A 23,755-nucleotide genomic window follows, 5' to 3' on the forward strand; every position below is an offset into this window, starting at 1 on the left:
TGTGTGTGTGTGTGTGTGTGTGTGTGTGTGTGTGTGTGTGTGTGTGTTTTCCATTTATAACATGGAAAAGTACATAAAAGATGGGGAGAAAGAGAAAAATGCATAATGTGCTGGGGTCAAATCAAGGGCTAGCAATGAGGAGAAGCTACCTCTGTCATTTCAGAAAGAAGAGATGACAGGAAGAGAGCCAATGGGAACAAGGCCACCTTAAAAAAAATTAACTGAAGGAATGTAGTAATACATTTATAGCAAGAGAAAAAGTTTTGTAACTTTGGGGGAACCCCAATTTTAGAGGCAGATGGAAGAAAATAACCTAATTCTTGTCATTTTAAATGTGAATGGATTAAACAGTTCAATAAAATGAAAGTGACAGATTGAATAAGAAAACAAAATCTTACAATCAGTTGCTTAAAAGAAGCACATTTCAAAAACAGACATACACAAAATAAAACTCGGGGGGGGTGGGGGTAAGATGGAAAAATTTTTTTTACTGTGAATCAAGTGACTCCAAAAAAGCAGGAGTTGGCATCATGCTATTTGACAAAAAAAAAAAAAAACAAACCCAAAAAAACATACATTCAAAAAATTAAAAACGATAAACAGAGAAACTGTATTCTGCTGAAAGGAACCATACACAGCAAATAGATATCAGTAGTAAACTTATGTGCTTCAAATGCCTTAGTATCCAAATTCATAAAGGAAACATCTGAACTACAACAAGAAATAGACACAATAGTGACAGGAGACTTTAATATCCTTCTCTCAGTTTTATCAGAAAGATCAACAAAAGGGAAAATATAGAACTGAACAAATTCCTGGAGAAACTATAGTTAAAAGACTTAAGGCATCTTGTAAATGGGACAGCAAAAGAATATACATATTTTGTGGTGCCACATGGAACTTTTACAAAAATTAACCATATTGGGGCAGCTAGGTGGGGCATCCGGCCTTGGAGTCTGGAGGACCTGAGTTAAAATTTGACTTCAGACACTTAACTTTTACTAGCTGTGGGATCCTGGGCAAGACACTTAACCCTGATTGCCTCACCAAAAAGCAAAACAAAAAAATACAACAAAAATTAGCCATTTATTAGGGCACAAATATTGCAAACAAATGTAAAAAAGGCAGTAAATAGTTAATATAGCCTTTATAGATTATAATGCAATAAAAATAGTAATTGGTTCAGAGAACACAAACAAAAGATATAGACTCAAATGGAAACTTAATAATTAAATCCTGAGTGGGTCAAAGAACAAATCACTGAAACAGTAATTGTTGAAAAGAAAATTATAATAATGAAATAACATGCCAGAATTCTGGGTTGCAGCTGAAGCAGTCCCAGGGGGAAAACACATCCTTATAAATATACATTAACAAAATAGTAAAAGTGAGGATAAATGAATTGAATATGGATTTTAAAAAAATCAGGAAGCCAACAAATAGATCTAAAATAAGCACAACATAGGAAATATTAAAAATTAAAAGATATAGATTGGAAACAAAAAACTCCATAGAAATGATAAAACTAAAAGCTGTTCCTTTGAAAAGACTAATGAAATTGATAAACTCTTAATCTCATTCAAAAGAAGAGAGCAATCACATCAGTAAAATAGCAAATGAGCAACGTGAGATCATAACAAAACCAGAAACAATAAAAAGACAAATCAGAACATATTGTGCAGTTTTGTGCTAACAAAACTGAGAACATGAAGAAAATAGAGGAATACCATTAAAAATATGAAATGCCTAAACTATCAGAAGGCTAGATAGAGATCTTAAATAACTCAATCTCAGAAAAGGAGATAGGTATCTAGCTATAAAGAAACTACCAAAGGAAAGAACTCCTAATCCTGATGGAATCAAAGGAGAAATCTAAAGAACAGTTAGTACCCATACTTCACAAGTGATTTTCCAAAATTGAGAAAGTAAGAGCAATTCTCTACCACAAATCTTTTAAGATTTTGTTTTCTTATTCAATCTGTCACTTTCATTTTATTGAACTGTTTAATCCATTCACATTTAAAATGACAAGAATTAGGTTATTTTCTTCCATCTGTCTCTAAAATTGGGGTTCCCCCAAAGTTACGAAACTTTCTCTCCTGCTATAAATGTATTACTACATTCCTTCAGTTAATTTTTTTTAAGGTGGCCTTGTTCCCATTGGCTCTCTTCCTGTCATCTCTTCTTTCTGAAATGACAGAGGTAGCTTCTCCTCATTGCTAGCCCTTGATTTGACCCCAGCACATTACGCATATAGTCCTAATACCTGAACTTGGGAAAGATAAAACACAGCAAAAACTATAGGCCAATACCATTAATGAACATTGACTCAGATTTTAAACAAAATCTTGTCAGGTAGATTACAGTTATTTATCCAAAAAATCATTCATTATGAACAAATAGTATTTGTACTAGACTACAAAGATGGTTCAACATTAGGAAAACAGTCAACGTAATTCATCATATTAAAAATTAAAGCATTGAAAACTAAATTATTATCTTAGTAGATGCAGTTGAAGCTTCTTTTTTTTTTTTTTTAAAGGCAGTTGGGGTTAAGTGACTTGCCCAGGGTCACACAGCTAGTAAGTGTCAAGTGTTTGATCTGAGGCCAGATTTGAACTCAGGTCCTCCTGACTTCAGGACTGGTGCTCTATCCACTTCACCACCTAGCTGCCCCTCATAGGCTCTGTTTTTTAAAAGCTGATAATAAATATTGAGGCCAAGGCCTCGGGGAAGAAGGTGGGAGGAAGGACAGACTTAGGAAGCAACAGTTGGGAAAATTATCGTGGAACGACTCCTAGGTTGCTGCCTAACTCCAGTGAAGAGAGACTCTGTCCACAATTTATAGTGCTAGCTTTTGTCACTACATTTTATTTAAATGGCAGACTTAAAAAAAAAATTTAAAAAGCTACCGGACCTCATGGGCCATCTTGACCATCTCACTGTGTGAGGAAAGCCAGCTGTGCAGAGGTCCTTGTAGTGCAGCTTCTGAAACTTGGTGTCGGTGTTGCCTGCACAGAGCTCCACATGGCCCAGGACCTCGTGGAACATGGCGTTGTGGACGGACTGTGTAAAGTGCATGTGCAGCTGGCCATCAAGGACTGTGTCTTCCCCAGGAGCCTGTTCACCTGCTGCACCTTGATGTAGTGGTGACTTCAAAATTCTTGAAGATCTTGGAGAGTGCCACAACCACATAACTCCTCAGTTTGCATGAGGGTGGCCTGCACCTTGGAGTCTAGCTCATTGATGCAGCTGTAGTGTTGGAAAGTGCTCTCTGCCTGCTAAGACTTGAGGCAAAGCTGGGTAGCTACAGGATAATCTTCCTCGAGCATGCATTTTTTGCAGCATTTATGTGTTCCACAAGGATTTCAGCAGGCCAACCAGCAGCTGGCAGTTCTTCTGGTTGGCAAGAAGTGCCAGACTGGCCTGAGTAAAACCCTACAAGGTATTCAGGTGCCTTCATCTGTTGGTACAAATGACAGTTGCCAATTGAAGGCCTGTCTTCAGTGAGATCACTCTCTCAAGTTCCTTATCACAAGTGACTGCTTAAGGATCAAATCTGTGACTTTCTTAGAGACTACATCCTGGTGCTATTTCAGCTTATCTGTGTATGCCTCTGATTCTTGCAAATTGAGAACAGGAGAGAGCTTCTCCTTCTCATACTTCCTGATATTCAATGAGTCAGTAGAAAAATACACATCTTCAGTGCTATTGATGATTTCTTGTTGGGCATGGGGGTCAGTGGGCTGTTCCCAAACTCTTGCAATTCGTCTAGAGTTTCTCAGTGGGACTTGGGTCACTGAGGCAGTCCTGGGGGCTTTTAAGACCTGGCAGGCCATGAGCAACTTTATCTTCTGTATGGGGAGGAGGAGGCTTTGCACCCTTGGCGGGGTGTAAAGGAAGCACCTCACTGGTACTCGAGTCAGGCCCCATACCTGCCTTGGCCCCTGCACCAGCATGTTAGCTACTTTTAAAAAATAAGTTAACGAGTTTGGCTCTAGATGTCAGTGAAGCACAGTTAATTAATTGGCCACAGAACATGTGAACCAAGTTTTGAGGAATTCTTCATTTAATAGGTCTGATATAACAAACTTATTTCCTAAAAAGGAGATAAAGTATTACTAAAAATAAACTGTAGGGTTATCTAAATTATTGGTTTATGAAATGCATCCTCTACATTGACATTTGGTTCTCTTCATTTATGAAACGTTCCCACTTTACATATATAATTAGGGGAAGCAAGAATAGAAAGTTCAAGTTTTGTAGTTGCTTTTTGTATTATTCTAAGCCTTCCAGATTATTTTTCACTTTCTTATTCCTTTGGATCACTAAATATTATAACATTTATTTCTCTTCTGCTAGGTTGGAAAATCTCCAAAGGATAGATTATGCAGAAGGGTAAGTGAATATTTTCCTCTATACTAAATACATTGAGGTGAAGGTAGTTTCTAAACTTTGCATTTTATATTGAAGCTACTTAATTGTGCTAGATGAACTAAACTGCTTTTGATTTTCACGGTATGTCAGATGATAAAGAGATTGAAAATGAGTAGTATATTAAAGCTGGTAATGAATTTTCATCTTGTTAAATTTATATTTCAAAGTGGTCAGACAGCATTCAGAATAGGTTTTCATAAAGCCCTTTTTGAAAAAAAACAAAAACAAAAAACTTTGGACCATGAATGAGAATTACAAAATAACGTTATAGTGTATATCTTTTAATTCCTTTTCACTGAAAAATTGTAAGTGTCTTCCTGTAAGCACTTTATTGAGTTAGGTTAATAAATGCTTATAGTTATAATTTCATACACTCATTCTTCAATCGTTGATCACTCCTTAAATGATAATTTTGTCCAGATAATTCTGGCCCTATGTTTAGGACCAGTTGCTTATAATTTTAAATTTTACTTTGAAATATTTGGATCTTCTTCACTTGTAGCTGAATTGTATTAGAATATGTAGGCTTATTTTGGTATTCATTGTAGAAAAATCCATAATTGTATATAGAATCATTCCTAATTTTGCTCATTAGAGCTAATTCTGTAGGGCTGTTAGACAATGTAAAATTTTGGAGTTGGAAAGGACTAATATCCATCTATTTAGTTGAAACCAAGACTCCAAAAAGAGTTCTGAATCCCCATTACAACAAGAGTCTTGGCTTGAAGACCTTTGCTGAAGGTGAACCCACTAATTCCTAAGGCAGCCAGTTCTACTTTTGTATAGCTCCAATTGGTAGGGAATTTTTTTCTCACATTCAAACAAAATCTAGTTTACTTGCTGTTTGTATGCTTCATTATATATAGCTCCTCCCTGGGAGCTCACTGTGTGACCTAACGAAATCATAGTTCTAATAAAATAATTATTGTACATAGTGTACAGTGTGGAATATTAAAATGTTTTCACATTTATATATATATATATATATTTAATATACATGTATATATAACTGTTCATACATTTCACATTTATATACTTTTAATAATATACACATATAACACACATTACAATTCATTAATATATAATGAATTTCCATTGAAGCAACTTTATCTTCTTAGAAATGGTCCTGGGGCACTAAGAGTTCAAGTGACTTGCCTAGGATCACACAATTGGTATGTGTCACAGGGGACTTTGTTGGTAAACTTTGTATGTAATATGTAACACACACATATACATAGATAATTTAATACACACACATGTCATTAGTACTGCAAACTGAGTATAAGCTTCTTAGCCCAACTCTAGAAGTATTTTAATTTAATCCCAATAAGAGGGATTGAATCTTATTAATGCCATCTAACCTCACAATTCCAGCTCATTTATTCAATATAAAAAATCAACTTAAAGATTTTTTTTAATAATGACAGAAGTTTTGTAGAATTAAATTTGTATGTTCTTTTAAAAATTAGGATGTGGGTATGAGTGACACAGCATTGACATCATTTCTTGACTCTTGCTTGGATCTTCTTCAGACTTTAATGGAGGTAAAATATACATATCATTTAATATACAATAATTATGTTAGAATATTGGAGATTATGATCATCATCAGTTTTAAGTATCAATCAGTTTAAGTATAAGTATAGGAGAAAAATGTATTTCATGTGGAGACTGATTATTACTATAATACTGGAAGAGTCTTATGTTTTTATTTGATATGGAAAAAAAAAATTCTCCTTATACTTTCCTCTTTTAAGGACAATGCAGTATGAGAATTAAATTTGAGGAGTCTGTTTTTCAGCAAATTACTGACATAATCCTTTGTATTTCCAAAATCGTCCTAGGCTGATGTTAGCAGTGATGAAATGCAAGTGCCTGTCTTAGATACTGAAGATGCCTGGGTGTCTGTTGAAGGACCGATATCAATAGTGGAGCTGGCTCTTGAACAGAAACATATCCACTATCCACTTGTTGAACACCATTCTGTGCTGTGCTCTGTCTTATATGGAATCATGAGATTTTCACTGAAGTCTGTGAAACCTCTTTCCCTCTTTGACAGTAAGGTAAGTACTGTAATTTCAAAAGATTTCAGAGCTATGTGCTTTAAAACAGAAGTGAATTGAAGCACATAGGTCCCAAGTTAATGATGGTGAAGCACTAAGAAATCATTCTTTGAGGATGAGTGAAGATGAATACTCCCTTCTGAGGAGTCTGAACAGTTCTTCATATTCAAATGAGTTCATTGTTGCAGTCACTTTAATTGATTCAGTTTCAGAAATGTGACTGAATTATATTTCAAAAAGCCATTTTTCTTCTCATAGATTATGATTTCACTAATTTTGAAGATAAAAATAATAGAAGAAAAATGTTTTAGTGGAAAGGAAACTGCATCAGGTTAACAAAACTTTACATTTTTGACTAAATTTCAAGACAAACTTGTAATTTTATGTAAAATAAAAATAATTAGATTTTAAAAAACACAAATAATCACTTTTAGTAAATAATTTAATTGTTGTCATTAATTAATTATATTCATGTAGATTGACTTCATATTGAGGCATCAGGTAGTGGAGTGAATAGAGCATTGGGTCTGGAATTAGAAAGATTTGAATTCAGTTCCTGCCTCATGCTTTCTAGCTTTGTGACCCTGAGCAGGTCACTTAACCTCTATTAGCCTGAGTTTCTTCACCCACCCACCCCACCCCTGGCCTCCCTTCCCCCCTCATTAAATATTTTCTAATTACATGTAAAAGAATTTTTGACAGTCATTTTTTTTTTAATTTGGGTTCCAAATTCTCTCCTTCCCTTTCACCTTTCTCCCCCACCCCCTCCATGCTTTTAGAAGGCAAGCACTTTGATTTAAATTAAACATGTGAAGTCATGCTGAACATTTCCATAATATCCATGTTTCAAAAGAAAATGTAAACAAAATAAAACAGTAGAAATAAAGGAAGTTTTTGTTTTTTGTTTTTTTTTTTGCTTTTTGGTGAGGCAGTCAGGGTTAAGTGACTTGCCCAGGGTCACACATAGTGTCATGTGTCTGAGACTGGATTTGAACTCAGGTCCTTCTGACTGCAAGGCCAGAGCTCTGTCCACTGTGCTACCTAGCTGCCCCAAGAAAGTTTTAAAAAGTATGGGTCAGCCTGCATTGGGAGTTCATCAATTCTCTTTTGCTGGGTGGATAGCATTTTTTTCATGGGTCCTTTGGGATTGTCTTGGATCATTGTCTTGTTCAGAGTAGCTAAGTCTTTCACAGTTGAGCATCTTTACAATATTATTGTTACAAGACTGGAACTCAAGGAGTGAAGGGTCAGCCTGAATCAACAGACAAGCCCTGGGGGAACCTGGGTTAGGAGATAGCCTCAGCCTCTAGAACTGACAGTATGGGGGAAGGAGGAGGAAGGTAGCGGGTCCTGACAGTTGAGTAGGAGAAGATTGCAAGGACTTCAACTATTGAGGGATACTAAGCACAGCTGTGCTGACTAGACGCCATCCTGGAGCTGCAGCTGCAGCTGCAGGGGAGAAGAAGCTAGCACATGCCTAGTGAGTGTGGTAGCAGAGGAGTGGGGACCCTGTTGGCTGTGGGCCCTTGCAGGAGAGCAGCATCATTCCTCGTTTCAGTTCTAGGGCAGTTTGAAGGACTGTTGAAGTTCACAGCCACCAGAGGGACTACAGAGAGCAAGAGTATTTACGGGACAGTGTGACTGGGGGAATCTGGCCATGGCCTGGGGTGGAGAGGAGTGCCCAAGCTTGGGCCCAGGACAGAGCTCAAAAAATAACAGTAAGAAGGACGTGAGGCCTGGGGCATCATTCCCCACAGCTCAGGACTAAAACTTGATTATAGTAATAGCTGCTAAAAATAAAACAAAACAAAATAAAAATGAGTAAGCAAAGGAGGAAAAAACCCAACTATAGATAGCTACTCTGAGGGTAGAAAAGATCTAGATTTGTATTCAGACGAAGATAGTGGAACCAAGAAAGTTACCGCTTTTTCAATAAGAAATATTAAATGGCCACAAGCCCAAAAAGAGTTTTTGGAAGAACTTAAAAAGGACTTAAAAATCAAATGAAAGAAATCAAGAAAAAATTAGGAAAAAAAATAAGAGTAATCCAAGAACATTATGAAAAGAAAGTCAGCCAACTAGAAATGGAGAACCAAAACCTTAAGGAAGAAGATAATTCCTTTTAAACTATTGGGCAAGGGGGGAAACTGATGACATTCTAAGTAACCAAGAAATAATAAAACAAAACCAAAAGAATGAAAAAATGGAAGAGAATGTGAAATATCTCATCAGAAAAACAACCGATCTGGAGAACAGATCAAGGAGAGACAATATAAGAACTGTAGGACTACCAGAAATCTTGATGCAATATTACAAGAAATTATTAAGGAAAATTTCCCTGAAGTTCTAGAACAAGAAGGTAAAGTAGGAACAGAAAAAATCTGCCAATCACCACCCAAAAGATCACAGGAGGAAATTACAGGAATATCGTAGGCAAATTTCAAAGCTCCCAGGTGATAATAACAACAACAAAAAATTTAAATGTCACAGAGCTACAGTCAGCTTCACTCAAGACCTAGCAACTTCTATGTTGAAGGGCCAGAGCACTTGGAATGCTGTATTTCATAGGGCAAGAGAGCTGGGGTTACAACCAAGGGTAACTTCCCCAGCAAAGTATAATTCTGAATGAAAAAAAAAAAAGGCTATTTAACGAATTGAAAGACTTTCAGGAATTTGTGACAAAAAGTGCAGAGCTTAATGGCAAATTTAACATGTAAGATCCAGGAGAAGTCTAAAGTAAACATTAAAGACCAATTATGAGAAACTCAATGAAGTCCAACTCTTTACTTCTTACATGTGAAAGTGTTATCAGTACTCTTATTACTATCCATCATTATTTGAGTAGTTTGAAAGAAAGGTATGGGTTGAGCTGTGTATGATAGGGTGATTGTAAAGAATAAAACTGTAGGGAGAGATAAAAAGGAGTAATCTCATACAAATGAGGTATGAAAGAAAGAATTGATACATTAGTAAGTGGTGGGGGGCTGCTAGTGCTGGAACCTTACTCTTATGTACATTACTTATATACTCTTAGACATTATCTTATACATTTAGAAGGGTATAAAAATCTTCTATATTTAGAAAGAAAGAAGAGGACGAGATATAGTTAGCAGAGATGGAAAGGTGAAGTGACAGTGATTCTTTTTTGTAACACAAGTGTAGTCCTTTAGATATGTTAAATTTCATCATCTTAAATTTGGTCCAGCATTTTGCCTGGACATTGACTTATTATAAGAACTATAGTTTGTTTAGGTCAAGTCATTCAACCAGTTCAGAATCTACTTAGCAATAGTACTATCTAGAGGCTAGACTATAGTTTTTTAAATTGTCCACAAGAATATGTGAAAGACTGTCAAATGCTTTGATGAAATTTAAGTATACTATATCTAAAGCATTATTATATCTATAGCATTTAAGTATACTGCCCCTTGTCATTAGATCTTATATATTTTTTTTCTTTTTTGCTTTTTTAAAGCAGGGCCTTGAAAGTAATTAATGTTAATCTCTTTATCAAACCAGAATAAGAACAAGATATAGGAAGAATACATGTATAATGCAGAATATGTGTACTGTACCACAGGAACACTTCATAAACTACATGTCTCAGTGCTAGATCAGTTTAATAATTTTCGTTTCAAGTCCTATAGTTACAGTTTCTAGCATGGTTTCATTATTGTTAGATTGGTGATAAATAGAATAAATTTATTCCAGAAATATTTTTAGATGGTTAACTTCTTTTATATCAGGTTTTTTAATTTATCAAGTGATAATTGGAATCAGTGATTTAAACAGAGCCAAATGATTATTTCAAGAAAAGTTTCCTTCATCTTCATAGCTACTACAGACATTCCTCCTAACATTATATTACTATCATTAGACCAAAATGCATTTAAGTTCATTTTCAAGTATTCATTATTAAAGATACAATCAATTGAAATGGATTAGTTTTGGAAGTGGTATCGAAAATGGTCTCTTCTGGGGCAGCTAGGTGGCACAGTGGATAAAGCTCCAGCCTTGGAGTCAGGAGGACCTGAGTTCAGATCTGATCTCAGACACTTGACACTTACTATCTGTGTGACCCTGGGCAAGTCACTTAACCCCAATTGCCAAAAAAAAAAAAAGGAAGAAAAAAGAAAAAGAAAATGGTCTCTTCTGTAGTAGATGCCAGTTCTTTTAAAAGAATAAATAATGTTTTCCAGTGCAAGAGCTAACTGAACTGTACACTGAACATAAATTTACTGGGGTGTTTTTCTTTTGAAATTGTAGTTGCTCATTAATTATGATATGGATTTTGGTATCCTCTTCTATAATATTAAGTGTTGTCACCTTGGTTTCTTTTGTAATATATTTTACTCTTCTACTATTTCATGTATGTAAACAGTTACCTATATCTACTCCATTTTTCTCTTGTAATTATACTACCTCCTCAATATCAGATAAAGGCCTATGATGTCTTATTACAAATAGTATTGAAAACTATTATGTTAGCATCAATATTTTTATTATTTAGAAATGAGAAATTGCGCTGTTAGAAAATGATTCATTAGCAAATTCTTTAATCTTGAATTTTGGTATGGGCTTTATAAATAGCTTGTGCCTTAATTCTTTTTTCCACAGATAAGCTTGTCTCATAGTTTATTGTTGTTTTTACTGCCATATGGGGTTAGTAAATATACACTTCATTCCTTGGACACACAGATTTACTTTTCTACTGTCACTTCTAAATGCTGAACTGTAGAATAATCTTTACATCCCAATTTATCTTCTTTTATTTCAAGCCATTTCGTACTGTTCTGCAATCATAAATGCTTGTTTTTCATTCCAACTAAATTTTTAATTTGTTGAATGATCAGTTATTGAAGAAAAACCATCATGTTTGACAAAGGAAGAAATAATCTTCTACATGAGCAGTAGTAACAAAATCTATAAATAGCTCCAGATTAACTGTAAATAACTCCAGAATATGGAGTGACTCTGGGAAAAAGAGTGTGATATGGGGTAGGGATAGAAAAATTCTGGATCAAAAATGAAAAAGAAAATAATACTTTTTCATAACCAAAAAATTGCTGTATGTAACAAGTATTTTTGATACATAATAGAAATATCACTACCATGAAAATTTTCTTAAGTAATTCTATTCATATTATATATGATATCAAGTGTAACACAGGCTATTGTTTGGGAAATGCTTGTCTAAATTAATATTTTCTTCTAGCAGTTCCATTTTCTGTGGTTCATTCATCAGCATCTTTCATATAACCTCTGGCAACCTCTTCTCCAAGTTGAATAAAATCTATTCCTTTAATTTTATTTTTCAGTATTTTGTTATTATGACTTTCCTATGAAACTTAGATAAAATCTTTCTAAATTTCATGTCAGTATCCAGACATTTAAATACTTATAATATTAACTACTTGCCACATTCTTATGATATAAATTAAACTAAATTTCTCCTGATATTAAGATGAAGAGAAGGTTAAATAAAAAGTCTTTGAACTCTACAGAAATAGGGAAAACTCCAATAACACCCCAAAAAAAGTGATCACATGATTTTGTTTTATTTTTTCAGGGCAAAAATGCATTTTTTAAAGACCTAACTTCAATTCAGTTACTACCAAGTGGTGAGATGGACCCAAATTTCATATCTCTCCGACAACAGGTAGGATTTAGTAGTTCTTTTTTCTTTTGTGACATACTGTTTTTGTCCATGGACCAGCTTATTTAGCAAGCACATCACCCGATTGGCCCGAAGGTGAAAAACTCTTTGGCTATGGCAGCATATGCATCAAATAAAAATAAAAACAAAAACAATCACCCGTCCTTGTGTAGCCCTTCTGTTTCTGCAGTGACAGACTACTGATGGGGACATACCAGGTCAAGAAGTATATAATTTTTTCATAATTTACAGATGTTTAGCTGTTAGTTAAGTGTGTACTCTTTCATGACCAGTGAATTGAAATAATCTTTCAGTTATCTCAGTTCAGATGATTTCCATTTCTATCCTATTTATCTAGCCTTAGTCTCTCTCCTGACCTTCTGACTTGAATCTCCAATTGCCTTCTGGATGTCACATAGACTTCTTAAGCTCAACATGTCCAAAACTGAATTTGTTTCTCTCTCCTATTATTATTGAGAATACCGACTATCCCATGGAGGTGCATGACTGAAATTCAGGAATCAGATGAGGGCTGTTTAGATAGAGATGATAAGTGAGTCCATAGTGTTGATCAAGTCACCAAGACAGTATAAGGAGAAAAGATGAAAGGACCCAAGATAGAATCCTGTGGTATACTCATATATAGGCAGAAGGATGTGGATAATGATACTGCGAAGTAGACTGACAAGCATCGGCTATAATCCACCTGCAAAATCTCCAGTATTTCCTTTTAGAAATTATTATGGTACTTTGAATAGGAGGTAACATAAAAGTTCATTCCAAAAGGCCACAAGGACTCTAACTTTTAAGTAGTTATGGTAATATTAAATTCTAACCAACCAAGATGAAAAAGAAAGAGTTCCTACTTAGAGAAATACATTCAAAATGATCTGGTCACATCATATGCTGGGGGTTTTTTAAGAAAAAATAGTCTACATACATTTATTAAGTGCCTGTGAGCGGGCTCTGCTAAGTGCTAGTGATATAAAGAAAGGTAAAAGATAGTTCCTGCTCTCAAGCAGCTCACAGCTTAATAATATCTTTTATTAACAAGGACAGAGCAATGTCACAAAACTCAGAGAGGAGTATCTGGAAAGAGGCATGGTTAGCCATGTATAAACTGTAGGGAAGTCAAGAAGTATAAAGACTGAGAAAAGAATTTAGCAATAAAAATTTCATTGGTTATTTCTATTTTACCCTCTACTTCTACAATATCAAGGTGGTTTTCCTTGATAATTTCGTAAAAGATGATGTCTAAGCCCCCTTTTTTTTTTTTAAATCATAGCTTTTAGGTAGTTCGGTAATATTTAAGTTATCTCTCCTGGATCTATTTTCCAGGTCAGTTGTTTTTCAGTGAGATATTTCACATTTTCTTCTATTTTTTCACCCTTTGATTTTGTTTTATTGTTTCTTGATATCTCATGGAGTCATTGGCTTCCACTTGCCAAATTCTAATTTTTAAGGAATTACTTTCTTCAGTGCATTTTTGTACCTTTTTCCATTTGGCCAATTCTGCTTTTTGAGATATTATTTTCTTCACTATTTTTTTTGTGCCTCCTTTACCAAGTTGTTGGCTGTTTTTTTCATAATTTTTCTTGTATCACTCTCTTTTCCCAGTCTTTCCTCTACTTCTTTTATTTGTTGGGGTTTTTTTTTAAATCCTATTTGAGCTCTTCTAAGAATTTGGGGGAGGCAGGGCTGAGACCAATTCACATTTTTCTTTGAGGCTTTGGATGTAGCTGTTTGGACTTTGTTGTCTTCTGAAGATCTGATTTAATTTTCCCTGTCACCATAGTAACTTTCTATGGTCATGTTCTTTTGTTGTTGTTTGCTCATTTTTCAACCTATTCCACTTTATGTTCAAGTGGGGCTCTGCTCTTGGGATGGAGGGGGCATTATCCCAAGCTTCAGACTTTTCTTGCTGCTGCTCTCAGAGGTAGTTCTGGGGATATGTAAGTTTTTAGTTCTTCCAGGGTCATGCAGTCTAGGAGGAGGTGTGCTCACCGCTTTCCTGCCTTGTGCTATGGCCCATGAGTGACCGCAAGAATTTTTTTCTGCCCTGGAACTGTGACCAGGGTCCCCACTCCCCAGAATGCACGCTGCACACTTTAATGTGTTAGTGCTGCTCCTGTGTTAGTGCCCTGGCACTGTCACATAGAACTGCATGTGTGCAATGTACCAGAGTCCTGCACCCATTGCCAGCAAAATTGAATCTACCCTGGAAATTTCCTTCTGACCCATTGTCTGACCCGTACCGTGGTCAGAGAGCTCCTGAAACTGCCCATTCAGTTGCCCCCAAGGCCTGCTTCTGGCTTTCTGGGGCACAGCCTGTTGTTATACTGCACTCCGCTCTCACCCCAGTGAGACAAACCTTTCCTGCCAGCCTTCTAAGTTGTCTTAGACTAGAAAATTGTTTCACCCCCATTCTTTTGTAGGTTCTGCCACTCCAGAATTTGTTTTGAGACATTATTTAAAATTATTTGGAGGAGAATTTGAGAGAGCTCAGGTGAGGCTCTGCTTTTATTCTGCTCCTCTCTTTTCCAATTTTTTTCCTCTAGTTCTCTCATTTCATTCATAAACATTTTGAAATCATGCTTTATATAAACTCTTAGAAGAATTCTGGTTAAATTTGCCCAAGTTGTGTTTTCTTTAAGCTTTTGCTTGTAGATATTTCAGAGTCGTTCTCTTCTGGGTTTGTATGTTAAGCATCTTTGTCACTATATTAGCTTTTTATGGTGGGATAATTTTTTTTGTTTACTTATTTTCCCTGCCTACTTCCTCACTTTGGACTTGATGTTGAGGCCAGGTTCTGTGCCTGTCTGGACAGAAGGTCTGGATTGGTCTTGTTGCTTCTTTCTTGAGGTATTGAGTGTTGTATTCCTTCCCAAACAGTTTTTTGTTGTTTTTTTTTTTAACAAAAATCCCCAGGATAGGAGCAGCTAGGTGGCGCAGTGGATAGAGCACCAGCCCTGAAGTCAGGAGGACCTGAGTTCAAATCCGGCCTCAGACCAAACACTTGACACTTACTAGCTGTGTGACCTTGGGCAAGTCACTTAACCCCAATTGCCTCACTTAAAAAAAAAAATCCCCAGGACCTCAGGGACAGTTCAAACTGGGGACCTATAAGCTTTCAGTGCTTCCAAAAGTTGACTAATCCAAGGCAGTCTGATTGTTGCCTCCTTGGTCCAAGGTCTGCAAATTGCCATCTCCAATAGATTATTACTAGACTTAGTCCTGGAATAAGTCTGGGACCTCTCCTCTTCCTGAGCTGAAGTCCCTGTGGTGTTCCTGGCCACACCCTATCCCCAAAGTCTGTCTCTCTAACCCGTGGTAGTCAGCCTTTCTATTTTTTATCAGTACTAAATAGTTTTGATGATTATTTTTAGTATGGTTTGAGATCTGACACAGTCCCCTTCCTTTTACTTTTTTTCATTTCTCCTGAGACTCTTTACCTTTAGTTTTTTCAGATAAATGTTCTTTTTCTAACCCTATTAAGTTTTCCCTTTGTAGTTTGCTTTGACATTGAATAAGTAAATTAATTTAGGGAGTACAGGGGCAGTCAATGGTGCAATGTTTAGAGCATTGGACCTGAAAGGCCCAAGTCAGGAAGACTTGAGTTCACATCTGGTCTCCGACACTGTGTGACCCTCAGCAAATCACTTAGCCTCGGTTTCCCTCAGTTCCCTTAACTATAAAATGGGAATGATAATAGCATCTACCTTCTAGGGTTGTTATGAGGATCAAATGTGATATTTGTAAAAAGCACTTAGCATGGTACCTTGCCCCTAGTAGGTACTATATAAATACTTATTCCTTTCCCCTTACCTTTTCCCCTTAGGACTGTCATTGTTACTATATTGGTTTGGTTTACCTGTGAACAATTAACATTTCTCCAATTATTTAGGTCTGTCTTGATTATCCTAAAGTGTTTTGTAGTTATATTCATATAATTCTTATTTATATCTATCTTAGTAGAGTCCAAAGCACTTTACATTTTTGGTAGCTATTTTAAGTGGAATTTCACGTCTCTTCCTGCTGAGTTTTTTGGTAATATACAGAAATGGTGAGGATTTATGTGGATTAATTTTATATCCTTCAAATTTGCTGAAGTTATTGTTTCAATTACTTTTGTTAACTGAGTTCTCTAGTCTGATTGCTATAGCTAATATTTTTAGTGAGATGTTATTTTAATAAAACCCATATTAATAAGATTTCTTTCTTTCCGTTTTTCTCACTTTCATACTTGGTTCCCAAGTTTTTATTGAAAATCATCAGTGCGGCTGTTCAGGTACAATATTGTGTCCCTAAGGACAAAGAAACTTCTGATGAAGCACCAATTATTCCTCTTGGCAAGGATAGAGACTGGCCAGATCTGGCTGTATATTTAGCCCAGCACCTTCAAGTTAATGAAGATGTGATTAGAAGACATTATGTATTGGAACTATATAATTATGGAGCTGACCACCTTGGAGAAGAGGTAACTCTTACTCTTTGAATATACAAATAAGGCTTACATTAAGAAAATAAAGAGTAAAATTGGCCTTTCTAAGGTGGTGAATAAACTTTGTTAAATATCTCTTGTTTGTATGGTAAAGAAGTTATATTTAATTGGAAAAATAAAATTCAGCACCTGGCTTCATTTCATTGCTGATTCTTCCTGTATCAGAAGCATTAGAGCCCAGCCTCATTAGCTGGTATGTGAAATAGCAAGGTTTGGCTTGGTTAAAGACTAACCTCTGAGTTGTTTGACTTATAATAATATGTGGTCATAGCTCAGGAAGGTAACTGACCTCCTTCTTAAGTGGCCCGGCAGATATTGAAAGTGTTTCCTCTCTTCTCACTCTGCTCAGATGGAGGAGCTCAAGGTGTCTGACTGCGATTTTCTTGTTGTCCTTCCCGTTAGGCCATTCTGCAGGTGCAAGACCAAGAAGTGCTGGCATCTCAGCTCCTTGTGCTGACTGGGCAGAGGCTAGCCCATGCCTTACTCCATACTCAGGCCAAAGAGGGCATGGAGCTGCTCGCTCGACTGCCACCAACGCTCTGTACCTGGCTCAAAGCTATGGTGAGTGTAAAGAAGAGGAAACGCAACACAGGATCTTAGGAGACAAGAGCCTACCAAGTATTTTAATTTGAACCAGGTTGTCCACACTGTGTCAACTCATCTTTACGTGTTGGTAGCAGGTTGTTTTGCTGTTAAGGATAGTCATTCTGGTTCATGTTATAGTCTAATCCATGGTAGTGGGCTTTGGAATTATTCTCTAAAGTGTACAAAGAAATTATTCAGGGTTGAATAAGATACCTAATTCTTATCAAACAAGTATGGTTGGATTTTGGCTTTTTTTTTCCGCTCTCTGCATATTGAAGCATTATGATTTAGTGGAAAGAATCCTTCCCTTAAAGTCAGGAGAAATTATTATGATGTGACTACTGGCAAGTCACTTAACTTCCGTAATGTATTTGCATTCTATAACCTTGAAAATTCTGCATCGATGCCAGAAGTTATTATTTAATTCCATCATATTAGTAGAATTGATAAATTCCCCAAACCTACCTGTCACTTAAAAATGCTTGAAGTTAATTTAATACTTCTAATTTTATTTAGGGAAGAAAGGGGAAAAAGGCCTCTAAAAATACTGTATTTACTTTTTATTATAAAGTTAATAACAAATATTACTAAGAAGCCTGATGGAATATTTTTCATGTCAACTTTGCAGGACCCCCAGGACCTTCAAAACACTGAAGTGCCAATTGCAACAACAGCTAAACTAGTAAATAAAGTAATAGAGCTGTTACCAGAAAACCATGGGCAGTATAGTCTGGCCTTACACCTCATTGAAGCTGTGGAAGCCATCTCTGTTTCATCTTCATGACATATCAGCTGGATTAATGAATACTTTAAAACTGTCTTACTTCAACATGAATTAGTGCATGGTTATTTTACAAATAACAAACATCAGAGTTTTGAGGGGGGAATACTTCCATGTGGATTTTGTAAAATATGAGAAATAAACTTGAACATTTTAAAACATGGAGTCCTGGCTAAGTTCCACTTCTGTGGATAACAGGTTAAAATGTAGCCAGACATTAATTATACAGTAGTTTCATCGTTTATTTACAACTCCAGCACTTGTGATGTAACTTTATTGTTAAAATTAACTGTTTTAAATCAATTATAATTTACAGACTATGTTCTTACCCTTTAGAGTCTATATTTCATATTCAGAAATGTTAACTGTTGTAATTGAAATGTTATTGTACAGTCCTCATCAGGAAAGTTTGGGGGTGGGGATAGAAATCTCAAGTTCCTTAAATAAATGCCAGGAAAATGCTTTTTGCTATCATGCTTTATCCCACGTGGGCCATTAAAAGGAGATCTTTAGATATGAAAAGGCTCCCTTCTAAGAAGGAATATACATACTGCTTTCATAAAAGGAAGATGACTTTCCTTATGGAATAAGAATTCAAGATTGTAATATCTATTACCAACAGGAAGTATGGTAGAAAGGATCTATAATCTATTAAAAATGCCAAAGAAATGGGGTTGGAGGTTTGTGATCAACACTGTAAAATTAAAATGAATGACAATGACAAATTTAAAATGTGCTTTTTTCAATGGTATCAAGTTTTGTCCATATCAGATAAATGTAAAAAAAATGTATTATCTTGTAAATCTTGTATTTAAAAAAGGAGGATGGGGGGCAGATCTCTGAGGGAAAATAATGTTAAATTTAAGGTATCTTAACATTTGAGAACTATCTGGTTACAGGATTTGGTAATACATCTGTGCTCAGGAATAAGAAAATACATGTTGATGCTAGAACTTAGAATACCGACCTACCTCACAGTGGGGTTGAGAAGGCTTCAGTAGTTTTAAAACGTCTTTTGTACCTACTCCATAGTGCCTAGCAGCTAGCTAGGTTTATAGTAAGTGCTCAATAAATTCCAGGTATTTATCACAGTAAACTGCTAGAGTATAGCCACACACTGTAATTAATGTACTTGTCATCAATTGCAATTGTTTATAGTAACCATTGTTTCTTTTTCCTAATGTTAGAAGCCAAACTTGACATCTGTAAAGGTAATAATAATAAAATGATAAAAATTCCATTCAGGAGAAAAATGCAATTTCTCTGATAGAAGTTTGGTGGACAAATGAATAGTAAAAAAAAATATTTTTATTCAGTACATATGAGCATGTTCTACTCCTAAATGAAATCTCATAATTAAAACTTAGTAAACATTTAGGATTTTCCCTTCCAAATAATGGTAATCAACATTTTTAATCTTGACATTGTGTAATTGTCGATCACTTGAATTTTCCAGAGTGCCTTATATATACAGTCGCTTTGACTGGGCTTGTACAACTGAGTGAAGCTTAAGTTTTTTGTTGTTCAGTCGTTTCAGTTGTGTCTGACTCTTTGTGACCTTATTTGGCATTTTCTTGGAGTGGTTTGCCCATTTCCCTCTCCAGCTCAATTTATAGATGAGGAAACTGAGGCAGAGTTAAATGACTTGCCCAGGGTCACACAAGCTAGTTAGTGTCAGAGGCAGGATTTGAATTCAGGAACATGAGTCTTCCAGACTCCAGGCCCAGCACTCTAAGCTGTCCTGAGTTTTACTAATATGCTTTTAAGTGTTATGATCAAGATGCAGTGAGCCTGTGGCATAAAATAGTATGAGTTGCCTTCCCCCCCCCCCCCCCCCTTAAGTTTCTGCTTGCCCAGGCAGGTATAGGTCTTCTGGGCATGTGGTTTTTTTGTTTTGTTGTTTTTTGAGGCAACCGAGGTTAAGTGACTTGCCGTGTTACACAGTTACTAATAGTGTCTGAGGCCACATTTGAACTTGGGTCCTCCTGATTCCAGGGCAGGTTCTTTATCTGCTGAGCCACCTTGCTGCCCTTGGGCATATGTTCTTTAACAAATAAAACCACTTTAATAAACTCTAAAATTCTTTAAATTACCATCTATTGCACTATAGGAAAATTAGCCAATGGTCATTTGAGAATTAAAGCTGCAGGTTGCTATGATTTAACAAACTATCAAAAAAGCATTGAAAACAAAACTATTCACTGAAGCCTGGCGTACAAGTGTCTGAAGATTTTTTTCAGATTCTTCATGTGGTTTTCATAACCACGTTGTGATTTCCTGCTCTTTTTAACATTTTATAGTGCCTGGAAGGACCCAATTAAAGCCATTCATTTAGAATAAAAATTAAAGCATAGGGGCAGCTAAGTGGCGCAGTGGATAGAGCACCATCAACCCTGGAGTCAGGAGGACCTGAGTTCAAATTTGGCCTCAGACACATAACACTTACTAGCTGTGTGACTCTGGGCAAGTCACTTAACCCCAATTGCTTCACCAAATTGAAAAAAAAAAAAAGCATGTTTGGGTATTGATTTGTCCAGATGCTAGATTCCTCGTCTTCAAAAATAGGACTACTCCAAATCTGCAGAGCTAAATTTATAATCTAAGAAAAACTACACATTTATAGTTTTTATTCACGCCCAGAGGCCTGTACATTCCATTCCATTTCAGGTGCTGTTAGGTCACTGTTTAATGATGAAAAGGCATATGTTGGATGTGGACTTGTTTTCAATAGTCTTCTCTTTGAAAGTTGGGGCAGCGAGGTGGCACAGCAGATAGAGTGCTGGGCCTGGAGTGAGGACGACTTGGTCAAATCTGTCCTCAGAAACTTACTGTATGACCTAGCACTAAGCACAGTGCCTGGCTTAATACGCATTTATTGATTAATGGCCCCAGGCAAGTCACTTAACCTCGGTTTACCTGTGTTTCCTCATCTATAAAATGGGAATAATAATAGCACCTACTTCCCAAGGTGGTTGTGAGCATAAAGTAAGATAATAAAGTGCGTAGCACAATACCTGACATGTACTAAGCACTAGATAGATAAATATATTATTATTATCAAAAGTACAGGCCTATTGATAAAACCATATTTAAGAAGCTATCATCTAGGGGCAGCTAGGTGGTGTAGTGGATAGAGCACCGGCCCTGAGGTCAGGAGGATGTAAGGTCAAATGTGGCCTCAGACACCTATAACACTCACTAGCTGTGTGCACCTGGGCAAGTCACTTAACGCCATTGCCCAGCCAAAAAAAAGAAACATCTAGTTAAAAGTTCAGAGGGATATCAGTTCTTTTTTTAAATATATATTTTTTATTTTTCCCCAATTACATGTAAAAACTTTCAAAACATTTTTTATTTAATTTTGAGTTCCAAATTCTCCTCCTTTATTTCCTCTTCATTAAGAAGCAAGCAATTTGATATAGGTTATGCGTGTGCAGTCATGCAAAACATTTCCATATTAGTCACATTGTAAAAGAAAACACCAAAAAAAAATGAAGTTTTCTAAAAAGTTTGCTTCAATCTCCATTCGGACTCCATCAATTCTTCATTTGGAGATGGATAGCATTTTTCATCCTAAGTACTTCAGAACTGTCTTGGATCATAGCCAAGTCATTCACAATTGATCACCATACAGTATTGCTATTATTGTGTACAATATCCTCCTGGTTTTGCTCATTTCACTTTGTTTTAGTTCATGTAAGTCTTTCCAGGTTTTTTCTGAGAGTATCCTGCTCATCATTTCTTAAAATACAATAGTATTCTATCACAATCAAATACCACAACTTGTTCAGCCATTCCCCAATTGATGGACATCTCCTCAATTTCCAATTCTTTGCCCAAACAAGAAACTGCTATAAATATTTGTGTGTAAGTCCTTTTCCTTTTTTTTTTTCTTTTTTGTCTCTTTGGGACACAGACCTGGTAATGGTATTGCTGGATCAGAGAGTATGCATAGTTTTTTAGCCCTTTGGGCATAGTTCCAAATTGCTGTCCTGAATAGTTGGATCAGTTCATAATTCCAGCAACGATGCTTTACTGTCTCAATTTTCCCCCATTTCTTCTGGTGTTTGTCATTTTCCTGTTCCGTCATGTTAGTCAATCTGATAGGTGTGGGATGGTAACTCAGAGATGTTTTAATTTACATTTCTCTATTCAATAGTGACTTAGATCATTTTTTCATATACCTAAAGATCGCATTAGTTACTTTGTGTGAAAACTGCCTGTTCGTATCCTTTATTTATCAATTGGGGAATAGCTCTTATTTTTATAAATTTGACTCAATTCTCTATTTGAGACATGAGGCCTTTAGCAGAGAAATTTGCTATAGAAGTTTTTTTCACAGTTATGATTACTGTTTCCCTGCATCCTATTTTCCATTTATCCTATTCTCTCCTTTCATTCTGTCCATCCTACTGCCTTCCCCCCCCCCCAGTGTCCCCTCCCTTCTATCACATCCTCCCCCTTCTCTTATCCCCTTCAACTCCTTTTCCAATAGGGTAATATATATTTCTATACCTGAGTATGGTATTACCGCCAATTCTGATAAATAAGGTTCAAGTGCTCCTCTTTACTTCTCCACTATAGAACCTTTCATGTCTCTTTTATGTGAGATAGTTTACCCTAATCTACCTTTCCCTTTCCCCTTCTTCCAGTGCACTCCTCTTTCTCACCCTTTATTTTTTTTTTTTTTAGCTATCATCCCATCATCCTTTCTGTGTGTCAACTCCTAACTGCCCTAAAAATGAGAAAGTTCTTAAGAGTTACAAGTATCATCTTCCCACCTAGGAATGTAAACAGTTTAACCTTTCTGAATCCCTTGTTTGTTTCTTTCTTGTTTACCTTTTTATGTTTCTCTTAATTCTTGTATTTGAAAGACACATTTTCTGTTTAGCTCTGGTCTTTTCATTAGGCATGTTTTAAAGTCCTGTGTCTCATTGCATATCTATTATTTCCCCCAAAAGTTTTGCTGGGTAGGTGATTTTTGGTTGTAATTCTAGCTCTTTTGCCCTCTGGAATATCATGTACCAAGCCTTCTGATCCTTTAACATAGAAGCTGCTTTTAAATCTTGTGTTACCTTGACTGTGGCCCCACAATACTCGAGTTACTTCTTTCTGGCCGCTTGCATATTTTCTTCTTGACCTGGTAGCTCTGGAGTTTGGTTATAATATTCCTGGGAATTTTCATTTTGGGTTCTCTTTCAGGAGATAAGTGGATTCTTTTAATTTGTTTGATCCTCTGGTTCTAGAATATCAGGGCAGTTTTTCTTGATAATTTTTTAATATTTTATTTTCCCCCAATTACATGTGAAAACAATTTTTAACAATTTTAAAAAATGTTTGTAGTTCTAAATTCCCAATTTCCCCTCCCTACCTCCTGTCATTGAGAAAGCAAGCAATTTGATATAGGTTATACATGTGCAGTTGATGGGGTATGGGCCCAAGCAGAGATCTTTGCCCCTTAACCCAAAAATAATTTGGGTCCCATTGTTTAAGGGATTCTCCTTGAATTCTCCCACTTGATCAAGGTCTCTAGAGTTCCCCTGAGGCCATAATCCCATCAACTGGCCTTTCATCGTGACTAAATCCAATCTTCCAATTCTCTGTTACCCTTAACCTAGCCTAGCCCAGCCCTCCATTGTCTTACCTCCCTCCTGGCTACTTCCCACCCATGACCCTATCTAGACCCCATTCTTAACCTCCCAGTCACTCCCATGAAGATCCTTCCTAGATCC

At 36.2% G+C, this 23,755-nt stretch overlaps 1 protein-coding gene and 1 pseudogene across 1 annotated transcript in view; one reads left to right on the top strand and one right to left on the bottom strand.

Annotated features, from left to right (window-relative positions):
* LOC114049790 overlaps positions 1 to 3,959 on the bottom strand; it is a 5,772-nt pseudogene extending 1,813 nt beyond the window's left edge.
* LOC114049726 (rab3 GTPase-activating protein non-catalytic subunit) overlaps positions 1 to 18,755 on the top strand; it is a 127,945-nt gene extending 109,190 nt beyond the window's left edge. The window contains exons 29-35 of the mRNA XM_027871106.1: positions 4,363 to 4,398; positions 5,907 to 5,981; positions 6,282 to 6,500; positions 12,070 to 12,159; positions 16,412 to 16,633; positions 17,060 to 17,218; positions 17,871 to 18,755. Of these exons, the coding sequence (XP_027726907.1) occupies positions 4,363 to 4,398; positions 5,907 to 5,981; positions 6,282 to 6,500; positions 12,070 to 12,159; positions 16,412 to 16,633; positions 17,060 to 17,218; positions 17,871 to 18,026 (957 nt within the window). The 3' untranslated portion in view covers positions 18,027 to 18,755. The remainder of the gene's footprint in view (positions 1 to 4,362; positions 4,399 to 5,906; positions 5,982 to 6,281; positions 6,501 to 12,069; positions 12,160 to 16,411; positions 16,634 to 17,059; positions 17,219 to 17,870) is intronic.
* The last annotated feature ends 5,000 nt before the right edge of the window (positions 18,756 to 23,755 follow it).

Source organism: Vombatus ursinus, unplaced genomic scaffold (assembly GCF_900497805.2).
Source record: "Vombatus ursinus unplaced genomic scaffold, bare-nosed wombat genome assembly UNPS02014798.1, whole genome shotgun sequence".
In the NCBI taxonomy this organism is placed as follows: Eukaryota; Metazoa; Chordata; class Mammalia; order Diprotodontia; family Vombatidae; genus Vombatus; species Vombatus ursinus.